At 39.9% G+C, this 15,328-nt stretch overlaps 1 protein-coding gene across 3 annotated transcripts; it reads right to left on the bottom strand.

The window, feature by feature from the left end:
• Nucleotides 1–4,618: 4,618 nt before the first annotated feature.
• UTP15 (UTP15 small subunit processome component) lies at nucleotides 4,619–15,298 on the bottom strand. Of its 3 annotated transcripts, XM_054003951.1 has the most exons (12): nucleotides 15,130–15,298; nucleotides 14,696–14,788; nucleotides 14,427–14,611; nucleotides 13,113–13,291; nucleotides 12,218–12,343; nucleotides 10,949–11,084; nucleotides 9,693–9,777; nucleotides 7,594–7,743; nucleotides 7,319–7,420; nucleotides 6,985–7,118; nucleotides 6,447–6,505; nucleotides 4,619–5,943 (listed from the first exon to the last, which is right to left on the bottom strand). In XM_054003951.1, the coding sequence occupies exons 1-12, from the start codon at nucleotides 15,217–15,219 to the stop codon at nucleotides 5,720–5,722; spliced, it is 1,563 nt and encodes a 520-aa protein (XP_053859926.1). In that variant the 5' UTR covers nucleotides 15,220–15,298; the 3' UTR covers nucleotides 4,619–5,719. The 3 variants fall into 3 exon arrangements, with proteins under 3 accessions (XP_053859926.1, XP_053859925.1, XP_053859927.1); XM_054003950.1 differs by having other exon boundaries at nucleotides 14,427–14,788; XM_054003952.1 differs by lacking the exon at nucleotides 14,696–14,788.
• Nucleotides 15,299–15,328: the final 30 nt, after the last annotated feature.

Genomic DNA, 15,328 nt, shown 5'->3' with positions numbered 1-15,328 from the left:
TCCTATTACATACTAAATTCTAAGCCTGCAGGAGAATTCAATCCATAGAACAGGTTAAGAACAAAGTTCTACCCTAGCATCATACTACATGTACTCAACAGCCTTTGGCACACCTCCTCCCAATGTATTCATGCTGATCCAGCCCTGCTTGAAGTTAAAATAAACCATTACCCTAGCATTCAAACAATAGACTCAAATTCCATCTACTGCACATTGAAAGTGACAGAATTATGCAAAAATTGAGTTTTGATATTTTCTCATTGGTGTGCACTTTACTCATTACATTAATTTAATTCAAATTAATTCCCCTTTAGAAGTATTACCTATTTTCTAGAAAATTGTAACTCACAAATACTTATGCATCATTTAAAAAGTAAACTAAACTTTTTCAATATACCTAAGCATGCACTTCTTGAGTCAGTCTGCTGTGTGCTGTGAATTCATGAAAACCTTAAATGGAGATGAAGCAGGGAGAAAAGAAACAATGTTATCAAATGTGTATGCTGTTTTCTTTGTATTTTCAAGGATGTGATGTTAATTATTTAAGGTTAATCGGATATTAACCTTAAATAAAGACAGTGACACATTAAAATTACACAAACATCAATTACTTTCTGGTAAATAAAAACTGAAAATTGTTGACTGCTGACAGTACTGGACACAAAAGTCGCTCAACTCCTCTGCAGCTGGACTGGGGAGAGAAAATGTAACGAAGGAGTCATGGGTTGAAATAAGGAGTGGGAGAGATCATTCATCAAATACCATGATGGGCAAAACAGGCTCAACTAAGAGATATCAATTACATTTATTACTAAACAAAATTAGAGCAGGAAAATGAGAAGTAAAATAAACATTTAAAAACATCTTCCTCTCACCTCTCCATCCTTCCCATCTCTACCTCCTCCCCCAGTGGCACAGGGACACAGGGAATGGGGGATATGGTCAGTTCATGACCCATGGCTTCTCCCACTGCTCAGGGAGAGGAGTCCTTCCCCTGCTGCACTGTGGGGTACCCTCCCATGGGAGAAAGATCTCCATGAACTTCTCCAGTGTGAGTCCATCCCATGGGCAGACAGTCCTCCCCAAACTGCTGCAGCATGGGTCACTCTTCCATGGGTGCAGTACTCCAAGGACAGGCTGCTCCAGCCTGGGAGCAGGACCCCTCTCTCCATGTTAGCGTTCAGAAACACATAATCACAGAATGATTATATACAGGTGCTTTTATTGAAGAACTCTGGGTGTCAGGGGTACAGACCCAAATCTGACTCCGACATGGGCTCAGGATGAACATGTTTTTATACCCTTACCGTTATATAACTACATATTAATTATTAAACTTATATTCTTCTATTGTATACATTGATCTCATCCAAGCATGGATTCTTGTAATCTCCCCCAAACATCATTTCTCATGATTCCTGTTACAATTGAACAATAATCATATGCAATTACCAAACAATCATCACATTTAACAATCATCACATTTATCATATAACAACCTTTTCATTTATCATACTCATTAAATGATTATACAGGTGCAGTTTCACATGATCCAGTAAAGCCCAACATTTTCCCACGGCCTACCAGGCCCAACCTTTCTTTCCAACTCCCCTGAATATCCCATGATTTTAGAAACATTTTATCTCTATACTATCATTCCCTCCCTTTGAAAGTATTTTCACTTCACTATAATAAGTGTAAATGCTTTCACTTGATACAGTCCTTTGGGTTCTGAGTTTCTACTTGATGTTCCTCTTCAAATCCATGGTTATTATAAACGTTGGCATGGATGCTGTCACGAACTGGAGAACCTGAAGATGATGGGTGTGGATTCTTTTCCCGTGTCAGTGCCTTCATTATCTTTCGGTACCAGGACATCCTTTTCTGTATTTCTCCTTTTAGGATGCTGTAAACTAACCAAATTACTAAGAACATGATTAGTAAGATTATCAGACTCTCAATGATAGACTTAATCCATGAACTCACATTCCATCCCAACCCTTTGAAGATTTTGTCTAACCAGCTCGTAGTCAAGTCCTTTTGTTCTTCTTGTGCCTCATGCTCTTTTTTTCAACTGATTGATATCATATTCTACATCTGCAGTTACATTTGGGATGTGGATACAGCAATGATTAATTTGACCCTTTAAAAATCCGCACACTCCATGCTCTTTCAGGAGTAACAAATCTAAGGCCAATCGATTGTGTTAAGTCATTTTTGTGGTGGTTTGTAATTCCACGTTTAGGTCTTTAAATCCTTTCCAGGCGACTCTTGCCAGTCTATCTACTTGACCTGTAAGTATGTACAGCATTTCTCTATTCCGGTAGTTTGCTATTGGACCGAACAAAGACTCTAGGGCCCACCAAAATTTCACTCCACTAGAGGCTTCTTGCCAAGTTTCATCTTGATTTTCATTATCTGGAACTTCTTGTCTTGTTCTTATCTGCAGAAGTTCATGTTTTCCATTAAATGGGTATTTTTTCCAAATTAGACGTAAAGTAGGGAGACCCAAAGTAATTTCTTTTACTTTCCCATCTACAGGCAGATGTGTTGTCCAGGTACTTGTTGCCCACACAAATTGTCCTGGACTTCAGATTGTACTCTTACTACATCCCACTATTATCTTAAAATTTACTTTACCTTGTTTGTGTTTGATCCCTCTGCAGGCACAACCAATTTGTACGGCTACTGCCACTGGTGGCATTTGTTTTATCTTTATGTCATCAGAAGTGCAATCGTAAGTTTTATTACATGCCCACCAATTTACTTTGTCTGCCTTCATTCTACTACTAGTGGCAATGTTCACTACTGCTGGATCTGTTTCATTCTCAGAGCCTTCTCATTTAATGCACCACAGGGTGTTTGCCATGTATTGGAATTTTTGAAGTATACTCATGGACTGTCCCGAGGCTCTATTTGACCTTTCCAACCTTCTTCCTCGCACTTCTACACCAGAGTGGTCTCTGTGATATTCTCTCTAATCTTTTTATAGTGTGGCAAGAAGCATTCCCAATTTGCGATGTCTTGATCTTTAACCCACCACTCTATGATTTGTCCTACTGTGCCATGACTTAAAATACAGTCCCATTTCCTCAGAGGCCTCATCTACTCCTACTCCCCTATTACTTTCCAGGTTTCTCTGACTAGTAGTCTCAACTCCAGTACCTGTTTACATGTAATTGTTTTGTTCTTTTGTATTTCAGGTAATTTTGACGTTATGATTTACCAACTTAATGGGTCTCCCGCTGCCTTTGGTATTGGCAGACAGGCAGTTATTCTGCTGGTGTTTTGCATTTTGGGAAAGTCTTTGACTAATCCAATCATTACATTCTCAGCCCAAATTGCATTGGAACCCTTTATCAACTGTGTTTCTGCCTGTACCTCCCTCTTCATTTTAGAATGAAGAGTGGTTAGTTGGTCTTTTTGCATTCTACATCCCCAAGACATTAATAACCATAAAATGAGCATTGGCACAACTACTGATAGCATTCGAAACAGTTAAACACATCTTATCTGCAGCTTTGTTGGTCCTACAGTTTGTGCAGTCCACTGTCCAACACAGACTTTCTTCACTTGGGTGTAGTGTATCCAGGGATCCACTCCAGCCACTTTGACTACTGTAAAAGTGGTCAACAGTACCTGATAATTTTTAATTATTTCACTTGCTCTGTGTCTATTTGGAGATCTGTGTATTTTCTCACTGCTTCCTTAAGCCTTTCTAAAAACGCAGTAGGAGATTCTTTCTTTTCCTGTCTTACCTCATACAATTTAGCCCAATTAATAGTCTTAGGTATAGTGTTCTGAACCCCTTTCTGGACCCACTTCCGATATTTCTTTAGCCTCTGCATACCCCCGGGTGTATTAGGATCCCACCCTGGACCCTTGGTTGGAAAATTATCATCTAGAATCCCTGTCACCAGCCTATTTCTGATATCTTCTCTCACTCTTTCCTTGGCTGCCCTAACCACCCTCTCCTTCTCAGTAGAATCCATTAAAGTATCTAATATTACTTGTATATCACTCCAGTCTGGATTCTGGGTTTTCATGATCCTTGCCACTTTATAAGGATTTTCCCTATGAGTCCCAGCTGATTGTTTCCAAATTATCAAGTCCGCAAGGTAGAAAGGTACCTTTACAAACACCGGCCCCTCTGCTCCTACTCCTTGTCTCAAGGGGGCAATCACAATCTGCTTTTGTCTGCCCGCTTTTTCCTGTTTTAGACAGGATCAGGGCGAGCTTTGACTGAGTCCGATGAAATACCGGTGTCGCTGATTCGTTATCATCACCCCCACTACAATACACCACAGATGCCGAGCCTGCAATGCTTCTGCAGTTGTCTTAATGGATGGCGCCCAGGCAATACCAGGAATTCCTTTAACCCAACCGTGCATAGCTTTCGCTGAGCTTTATCGGCAGGTACCAGACCAGAGTAAAAGCACCTCACCTCTCCAGAGGGACACTGTGAGCACCGGAGATGGTCGCGGCCGATGGGCTTCCCGAGAATCCCTCAGTGCCAGCTGGAGCGTGATTGGGTCGCGAACTCGCTCAGAAGCACTCACAGGGTCCCACCTGGTTTGCCAAGAATGTTAGCGTTCAGAAACACATAATCACAGAATGATTATATACAGGTGCTTTTATTGAAGAACTCTGGGTGTCAGGGGTACAGACCCAAATCTGACTCCGACATGGGCTCAGGATGAACATGTTTTTATACCCTTACCGTTATATAACTACATATTAATTATTAAACTTATATTCTTCTATTGTATACATTGATCTCATCCAAGCATGGATTCTTGTAATCTCCCCCAAACATCGTTTCTCATTATTCTTGTTATGATGGAACAACAATCATATCCAATTACCAAACAATCATCACATTTAACAACCTTATCATTTATCCTACTCATTAAATGATTATACAGGTGCAGTTTCACATGATCCAGTAAAGCCCAACATTTTCCCAGGGCCTACCAGGCCCAACCTTTCTTTCCAACTCCCCTGAATATCCCATGATTTTAGAAACATTTTATCCCTATACTATCATCCATGGGTCTCCCATGGGGTCACAGCCTCCTCCAGACATCCACCTACTCCAGCGTGGGCTCCTCCACGGGCTGCAGTTGGATCTCTGCATTCCCCACAGATCTCCATGGGCTGCAGGGGCAGGACTGTCTCACCATGGGCTGCAGGGGAGTCTCAGCATTTGGAACATCTCCTGCCCCTCCTTCTTCACTGACCTCAGTGTCCACAGGGTTGTCCTTCTCACATGTTCTCACTCTGCTTTTCTCTGGTCGCAATTACAACTGCACAATAACTTTGTTATCACCATTTCTAGTTGGCTCAGCCTTGGCCAGCAGCATGTCCATCTTTGGAGCCACCAGGGATTGGTTCTGCCAAACATGAGGGAAGCTTCTGGCAGCTTCTCACAGAAGCCACCCCTGCAGCTACCAAAAATGAGGCCATGTAAATCCCCATGTAAATGTAACTCTGAAATAAAATTCTTTAAAACTAAATTGCTTGAAAAATATTGCATGGACAACCTTGAAAATGTCCTCTTTCTCTATCTTCAGTAATCAATCCTATTCAGCAACACAGTTTAAAAGACAGAACTTCAACATAGAGAGGCTTATTTTGAAAGTCACTATTATAAGAAGTTACCAGGAGAACAGGTCATGTCTTTCAAGTTCACAATTGTGACAATTTGTTGAGATGGGTGTCAGAAATTCCTATTTGTTTCAATGATCTCTGTGACACCATTACTTTTGTTCTCTTCTAGACGCGTATCTCTTTTCTTAGTAAAAGTAGCAAACAGTGTATCCATCATTCCCAAAACCTCTAGTAGTTCTTCTTGACAGTCAATTTCTTTTCCGATAGCTTGCTGAAGTTTCAAGAACTGTTTATCTACTATTGCTGACTGCCCAACCACAGGCTGATAAATGTCTGTAAAGAAAAATATCAGTTAAGAATCTACAGATGTATAAAACTGCAAAAATTATATTAGATAGAGATACGTTTAAGGATTCTAGCAGAATTTCAACATTCCAAAAAAATAAGAAACTTTAACCTTGTCTGTTCTGAAAGCAGAAGTTGTATGTACTTACAGCAGGAGTATGCCAAACTAACAGGAACAGAAGTTTTTATGACCTCAAATGCTATTTTTATCTCACCAAATAAGAGAAAGATATTTGTACTATGTAAACACAGAAACGTGAAGTATCAAAGGTACTTGGAGACCATGAGGAGCTTCCTGGAGCCTGTGCAAATCAAATCCTGACTGTGGTCAAAGTTATCTGGAAATATATCTTTTTTGGATCATTCTCTTGACACCAAGTCCACACATATAAACAGAGCCATTAAGGTTTGGTTTCTTAAAACTGTAGCACTTTCAATCTCATTTGCAAGCTAGCTATATGACTTTGACAATCTTTTTTGTATTATCTTACCAGTGAGCATATCAGCAACAGTCACCAGCACAGGAGTAAATCTAGGCTCAATCACACGCCTGCAAAATTAGAAGACATTCCTATTTTACTGGTTTTGTCAACTGCACTCCACCACCAACAAGCAGCTTTCTCACACAGGCATACAGACAAATTTTTCTTGATGAAGAGACATCACAGAAAAGCAGTCAGAGATGCAAGTCAAAAAAACCCATATATGTGGTATTTACCCTCTTCCTTTCAGGAAGGCAGTGGGGGCTGGAGTGTCAAAAAGCCTCAAGTACATAAAAACACAAACTTCATCAAGGAGACAGAAAATAACAGACTAAGGCTAGAGTGTCTTGTCTCATCAGCAAAACCATTCTGTGCTAACCAGTAAACTGTTTCAAACCTATCCCAAAACCTTGGTATCAAAATGGAAAAGGCATGTGAGAGTCCAGGAGTACCAGTGTTCTACCAGTGATCTGTTGAAACTCTGTGGCAAGTTATTAGGAAACAGAAGTGTCAAAACAGTCAGAGGGAACTCATGTTAAAATAATACCTTGCCACAAAGGTAAGCAGGAGATTAACTTGCTTCTCGTCTCGGCCTGCAAGTGCACTTCTCAGTGTTCCTCTGCGATGCAGCTCCTGCATGACTGCAACCGTGACTTCAGGGGTATGAAGCATGATGGGTGGCTGAACACATATAAGAAGAGTTTAGTACCAAAGCAACATCTTTACACACAACAAAGTGCTGGTATCAGCAAAACCAAAATGGAACCCAACTTAGACACCTTTCTAGTTATACACTAAAATAAAATTAGTATACCACACAGGGAAAATGAACATCAGGTGGCAGCACAAAACTCTGACAAGAAGAAAAACCAGTGTCTCACCTCCAGTACTGCATCAAGAGCCTTGGAAGACTGAAAGCTCCTGAGCAGCTTGTCATATTTTCTCAAAACACGTTTTACAGGCTTACTGACACAGAAATCTTCCTAGAATTAAAAAAAAAAAAAAAAATAGTTCAGAGTAAGACAAATACACACACACTCACATAATTTATTAGATACATTACCATGAATAATTTTTTATATTCCCTCCCTTCCCTTTCTCCAATAAACCAATCTTTTAGAAATATTTCAGCACATCTTTTCTTATCACATCATACCTGTTTTGGCATGTAAGTTCTTCCTCTCACATAGGTTCTATATGCTGGTTGTCTCTTCTTATGAGAGTCTTCATTCTTTTCTTCTGGTTTTCTGTGTTTAACATTTAGCACCCCATTGGTCATGCCTACAACTATGGTTTCATCTTCAGGCTAGCACAAAGAAATCACAGAGTTAGGACGTAGTGTTTTATTTGTGCTCTATCATAAACATTTTTATATTTTTCTACTTCAAGATAAGGTTCAAATCACAGTATCATAGATAACTTAAGGTGGAAAGCACCTCTTTGAGACAGAATTCCATGACAGAATACTTTGTTCAAAGCAGGGACAGTTTCCAGGCTATGCTCATAAGCAACATTATAGAGTGACTAGTGAATCAAGCCCAGTTATGCATTAACACCCTTCTATAACTAAAAGGTTATGGTTTTTTTCCAACAGCATACAACTACCTTTGGCTATTAGATACCATACAGCAGGCATGAACAGAACCTGTGAGAAAGCAAAGCTACCATTGAACAGCAGGATTTTGAGAAACAAATGAAAGTTGTTCAAAACATCAGTCACTGGTATATGTAATTTCACTTATATAACTAAGTGAGTATAAATTTCACCCAGAAAAATTGTGGATATCCCATACCTTGAAGTGTTCCAAGGCCAGACTGGATAGGGCTTTCAGCAACCTGATCTAGTAATGTCCTTGCCCAGGGCAGAGGGGCTGAAACTAGATGACCTTTAATATCCCTTCCAACCCAAACCACTCTATTATTATAGGATATAATAAAAGCCTACAGAATTATGACAGGCATAGATGGAGATTAGCTGGTGAATGGCTCATTTAAGGGCATCAGTTGAAGCTTATGAAGATTCAAGTGGAACAACAGGGAGCAATTCTTCACACAAGTATCAGAAATGTGGAACTCCTTGTCAAGGAATCTAGACAAGGTTTGAAGTTTAATCAAGCTCAAGGAGAGACTGAACAAGCTTATGCAATAGAAATTCATTGAATTACACTGAAACTACACTTTGATGAGTTCATTTCTCATCTAAAAATGGGATATGGGAGAATATCAACACACTTGCCCTGCATTTAGTTTTCTATACGCATTTCCTTATGGCTGGCTACAGCTGGAAGCAGCGTCTGATATTAGACCCACCTTTGATTTAGCTCAGTAAAGGCATTATAATGTTCTCATATGACCATTTAAAATTCAAACAGTTTAATCAATAGAAAACAAGATTAAGCTTCAAAAGATGTATTATACACACTCTAGAGATGCTGAACTACAGGTATTGCATATTTTGCATAGGGTCTTAAAAGGCTATGGATTCTTCACTTCAAAAGAAAAAAAACTCCAAGTTTATTTTAGCTCAGCTCCCTAGGTAATATGGTAGGAAATTAAGACACTCCCCACACATAACCTTCCCCTACATTCCAGAAGAGCAGGACAATAGTAAAGTAGCAAAGGTAGTAAAGATCCCTCACAGGCCCATTCACGTGTCCTTCAGAGGCTACATAAGGGGGACCACATGACAACAGTATTGCTTAAAACCTGGTGCTACCCTCCAAATTTCTGGCCAGTAGATCACATCCACTGGAAATCAAATGCTTCTGATGAGTAAGAGTCTCTGCTGTCTGCTTCCAAGACATGCCTTGACAAACAAATTTGTTTATGCTCACAACCTTCTTCTTTCTTCCTCAGACCAACCTGACACCAACTTTTAAAGCAAGTTCATACCCTATTCTGAATTTCTCAACAAATTAACTACTTTTTTTTATTGCTGCCATGTGAAAGGACTCACAGCATTCCTGAAAGGTAAAAGGTGAGTACAATCTTCTTAAAGTCAAAAGACCTCCCTTCTAAAGTGAATACTTTCCCTATGATGTACACTATCATTCATAAACACAAGACATTGTACTGATCTAGTCAGGTAACATATTTGAATCTATTACGTTTAAAACCTCTTAGTGTTTGTCACACAGGAGAAACATATTCAACCCTACTTTGCATGTACAGCATTCTTCTGGAACAGCCAATAGCCATGAAAGTAACAATTATTTACTTTAGTGACTTGTCTAGGAAGACTTCTAATGCACTTACCGACAATGCAAGACTGAGGATGGATGTTGCATAATTGAAGCTGTGGACCACTCTGTAGGATGTAGTACTGTAAATCTTCACATGCCTACACAGAAGAGTAAAGATAAAAAATTATTGGTAAAGCTTTACTGTAGTCACTTTACAGGAACTTCATCACTCTCATCTTCTACAGATCATTCAAGGAAACTGAGTATTAATACAATGCATTCCTCAGACTACCATTAAGCTTCTTAAGTATTACTCCTGCAACAGTAATGTTCTGTCAAAAGGTATCCACAAGTCAAGTCAGGATTGCTCTTACCTCAAAAAAGGTGAAAATGGGGCAAAAACAGAAGAAGAAATTGAAGGCAGCTGTAGTGACTATCTGAATTCAGAAATGCGTCTTAGGAAAACACTAAGACAGCATCTCTTCAAGTTTGTTCTTAAATTTTAAATACAAGATTTACTAGCAGTATCTGGGAGTAAATCCATACAATTCTTGTATCCAGCTGCCCCTTAAGGATTTGGTTGGAAGCATGAAATATTTAATGAATTGGAAAACAAAATATTATCTTACAAGGACAAAATCTAGTGTTATGTAATTATAAAGCCTGAGGTAGCCAAGGAAATACAGGAGGAAGGAGGAAAACAGATCTACTGTCACTTCAGATCAGTTCGTATTTCTAATGTCTCAGAGACAAGACAACAACTACCAGTACTCATCAACTGAAACCAAACAAAAAAGCGAAGAGGTGATGTTCACAAGCACTCTTGGGTACAAGAAGCAAAAGCTTTTAAAAAGCTTTTAAAAAGTAAATACTAATACATTTTTAGATATTTAAACTCTATTTAAAGTTAAGAATAGTTAACTTCCAAAGACTGGAAAGATCAGATTAGAGATTTAAAAAACTGAACACTTACTCAGGAGTTCCCCATATGTGAAACTAACCAAGGCAAATCACAAGGTAAAAAAGTTGTGTGTGCCCAAATGGCACACATAATCCTTATTGATATTTAGATTAGTAAGAGGAAAAGGTTAAGTTGGATCATAGATTCATGGTACAGTTTGAGTTGGAAGGAACATTATAAAGCTCATTTAGACCAAGGCCCATGCAAAAGCAGGGACAGCTTCGCAGTAGGTACCTTGGCCCCAAAACATACTCTCAAATAAAGCCCAAAAACCATACACAGGTTAACAGTGATGTGAACTAATAATACCTTTCAAAGAAAAAAGTCCTAAAGAATGCAAACATAAGGAAGCCACAAAATATACAAACCTGTCAAGGGATCCCGACAATAATCTTTGTCCAGAGCTGTTCAGGCACAGACAAGTCACAGTTTTATGGTGATTTTTAAGTGAAACTAGTAACTGTCCACCTTTTAATACATCCCAAACTTTGACATATCGACCTCCTGTAAAGAGGAAGCATACAAAACGGTCTTATATATGTACATATTTATACTTCTCTGAAGAAGTTTTCACAGAGTGATGCAGTATTTCCTTCACAGGTACCTTTACCTCTTAACAGCTTTCTGTACCTACTCACCATCCTCTCCCATTCCATCTCCTGGCACAAGCCTGCCTGCTCTTTTTTAAGGTCATTCTGAATGGACCTGAATGATGCAACCATTTTCCAACCATACTCATTACCAAAAAAAAAAAAAAATTTATAAACTATGGGGCTACAGTACTGTGGAAGGATGGATTGTTAGAGAATAGAGATAGTGCTGAAGGCAATCTTGTCCCTGAGGAGTTGCAGCTGTAATTATCAAAGAGTAGGAACAGGCCTGGCCTTAATAGGTCACAGCTGCGTCCAATAAGGATGGTCCAATAAGGATGGGTGTTATAAAAGAGTGGATTAGCTCGTTAAGAGGAGAGTTGGAGTCAGTTGACTGTGCTGCTGTGAGGAGCAAGGGTCAGGTGGTCATGCTAGGGACAGTAAGGGTTAGTATGTGCTGCTAGGGACAGAAAGGGTCAGGCAGTCATGACATGCACGAGTAGAAGTCAGTTGGCTGTGCAGAAGAGAGAGAAAAGGAGTCAGTGTTGCAAGGAGCTGCCCGTGAGAACTCACAGAGAGAAGGTATGAAAGTCTTACAGAAGGATGATAAACTGACGGTCAGTTGGTGACCTGTACGGGGATGGATCCCAACACAGTACCTCTGATACAATTGCAACAAGAGACTAAAAAAGCTTGTCAACATGACGAGAAAGACACGTCCCATCCTTTCAAAACCTAAGTATGTTAATTCCTTCACTTTAGAAGTGGGCCAATTAGAGTCTGCATTTTGTTATTACAAATTACTTTGGGGGTGGGGGGGAAGTGGAAACTACAAGAATATCAAAACAAAGACAAAAAGGAAAGACCCCTACTTGCACCTGCCACATAAAACAGATTCCTACAGAAGATATTTAAGAAATCCAACTATTACATCACTTACCATTTCATTATCAAACTAAAACACCACACAAAAAGCAAGTAGCTGAAGTACTCCTCAAATGAGCACTACCGAAGAGATATTTGATGTATTTGATTTTAGAGAATTACCTGCAGATACCAGAAGTCCACCAGATGGAAAGAGAAGCACGCTCTCCACAGGATGGCCGTGTTCTATTGTCATGACACTACTCTTTGTTCGTGCATCAAACAGTTTCACAGTGTGATCATAGGAACCTGCAAACACCAGCATAAATCAGTTTCATAATTTCAACTAGTTCAGGAACTAAAATAGCTGTATCCTACAATCTAAAGGAGTTCCTGGCTAATAGCAATAGTTTTAAACCATACATGTAAAAACACCTTGTGATTTACCTTGGTTAGTTTACAGCCTTGGGGCAACAAATTTTCTAATTCTAGCCCTAACTACAAGTCAGTCTGTAAAAGTAATTTGTTTTCATTTCATTTCACTTCCATTAATCAAGTGTATCTATAATAATAAGTATCAAGCACCCTGATGAAACCTAGCTTCTTGTGCCTCATGAAAAAAGGAATGTTAGGTTTTTTTCACAGTTTTCCACAGATTGATACAAAGCTACTGCTAGGAAAACCAAAAGCAACTGGCTCCAAGTAACTCCACCTTTTTGAATCTGACAGTTACGGGCTGTACAGACTAGTGTCCTGCTCCAGAAACTTGGTACAACATTTCAGTCACTCCTAGCCAAAGGATACATTCACAATATTTTCTTTCAAAAGTTCTGTTAACCCTAACAGACTAAACTAGAAAGATGTTAAAACGCAGCTCCTGCAGTTTCCCCTAGAATATCAGTGTCAAGCTTAAAAAACAAGCAAAAAAAAGGGAAACAACAAAGTAGGCATTGCACAGGCAGATTGATCCTTCATGACTAAAATACAATAAATATGACCTTACTGTATCGACAACTGTCTTTCAGCATTTTTCTTCAATTCAATCCAAAAGAAGTATAAATAAAAAATAAAACCAAACCTGTTATGAAGACATCTGTATTCACTTTACTTGCACAGCCGCATCTCACATAGTCAGTATGTTCACTGTAAGAGATGATTTCTGTGGCACTTGGAATATCCCACAAATTTGATGAATAATCATCACCACCAGAAAATATTCGGTATTTATCGGACAGGAATCCCACTAGATGAACTGGCCTAGAAAACAAAGTCCACAATACCCAAAGTTAAAATATATTCATGTTTCAAAAAGAGTCTGTATGAAGAGATCATTAAAGTACTCTCACCTAGAGGTGCAGTGTTTAATATCAGAATTCACAAAGCCTCACTTAATAACAGCAAATTTCAAGTATGGCTGCTTTGAACAATCTTCTTGTCCTTTAACATCACTATTGAAGTCTTTATTATCACCATAATATCCCAACAGATGTTGGCAGAGCACACAGGTATGCAAATGCAGGAGTGCGCAGGTATGCAGTTAACCCAGCCATTAGAATGTAACACCCAATTTGCAAACAGACCTCAAACAGAAACACTCTCAAGGTCAGTCTGGCTATTTCCCACTGAAAGGGGGATTCTTGTTGTTCTATGTAGATAAAATACGCACTGATTTTTCATAGCACAGAAACCTGTTGAAGCATTACCACTGTCTTCTCGTCACTGATTCATCAGAACACCTAACTTCTTCCTCACCCCACGCTACCATTATGCAGTTTTGTTTTTGGAGCTTTTTAAGTAATTCCTGCTTTTCCTGGTATATTTCTTCATTGTTTTTGTTTAGACATATTTTAGAACTCTTTTCCTACCATCATCAAATAAAATGTGCTTATCAATGCAATGTACTCACAAGACTATCTACACAACATATTAAGAGACGCCTACATGAAAAAGAAAATGTATTTACTCTTCTACATACTTGATTCATATTTAGAATTTCTTTTAAAACTCCCATTTCAAGTTTAACTTAAATCTACTTTCCAGTAAGATCTACATGAGACAGTCGTCAGCAACGTAAATCAGTTTTACTCAGATTTTCAGTAACATGTGAAGTAGACATACAAATATAATTCAACATAAATACCATATATTGCTGAGGTACTTGAATGGGTTGCCCAGAGAAGATGGGGATGCCCCTTCCCTGGCAGCGTTCAAGTCTAGGCTGGATGGGGCTCTGAGCAACCTGGTCTAGCACCAGGTGTTCCTGCCTTGTGGCACGGGGGTTGGAACAAGACAATCTTTAAGGTGAAACCATCCGGTGTGTGATGAGTGTGTGGCGTGCAAATACAGCAAAGAAGCTTTTGCACGCAAACAAAGCAAACCAATTCCGCCTTACTTGGTATGACCCTCGAACTGCCTCAGCGGTGCTTTGCCGCTGACGTCGAAGAGGGAGATGCTGCCGTCCTCGCTGCCCGCGGCGAGCAGGCGCCCGTCGTCCCGGTAGGTGGCAGAGTACGCCGCGTGCCAGAAGCGAGAGAACGTCTTGATGGGCTCCTGGGAGTAACGGCCATAGATGTGGATCTGCCAAAACACGAGGGCATTACATCTTCTGGTGAGATACCGGCTGAAGAACAACAGCATAAAAGCCTCAAAAAAGCCACTTACCCTCGAGGATGCTGTGACAGCGTAGTTATATGGCGGGACTGGGGAGAAGTCAATTTTATTTACTGCACCGAATTCCTTTATCTGAACAGGTGTCTAAACAGTTGCGATAAAGACCATTAAATACACATAAGCACACCATCGAGTATGAAAACAGCAAAATAAAAGCCATTTTTCCTACAAAGAACTGAAGACTCCACTGGAATCAAAACGTTTTTTAGGTATAATGATAGTGAGTTTCACTTCTGACAGGCTACTCCTACAGGCTGCTCTTTTAATTTTTTCCAATTCACGCGTTACAACTTGCCCATTAGTTATGTGTTCTGACCTTAAAAACTAACTTGTACTTGTTTAAAAAAAAAAATTAATTGCCTGAAAGTAGTAAAAGAAGGCATTCTGGGGCAGTAACTGCGAACTCTCGGGCCATTTCCTCCTACCTTGTATCCCCGCCAGTAGAGCGTGTCCTGCGTGATCCTCTCCCCGAGCTTGGGGCACGCCTGGACCACCACTGGCTTGTACGCGGCCATGGCGCAGGGGCGCGGGGCCGGCCGGGGGTGCTCAGCGGGAGAAGCTCGGGAAGCGCCGCCGGTCTCCGCGCACACGGGACACGCCGCGCCTGCCGCGAGGAGAGATGGC

The sequence above is a fragment of the Vidua macroura genome, chromosome Z (assembly GCF_024509145.1).
Source record: "Vidua macroura isolate BioBank_ID:100142 chromosome Z, ASM2450914v1, whole genome shotgun sequence".
Taxonomy (NCBI): Eukaryota; Metazoa; Chordata; class Aves; order Passeriformes; family Viduidae; genus Vidua; species Vidua macroura.
Note: the sequence above shows the minus strand (reverse complement) of the source record. Positions and strands in the feature narration are given on the sequence as shown.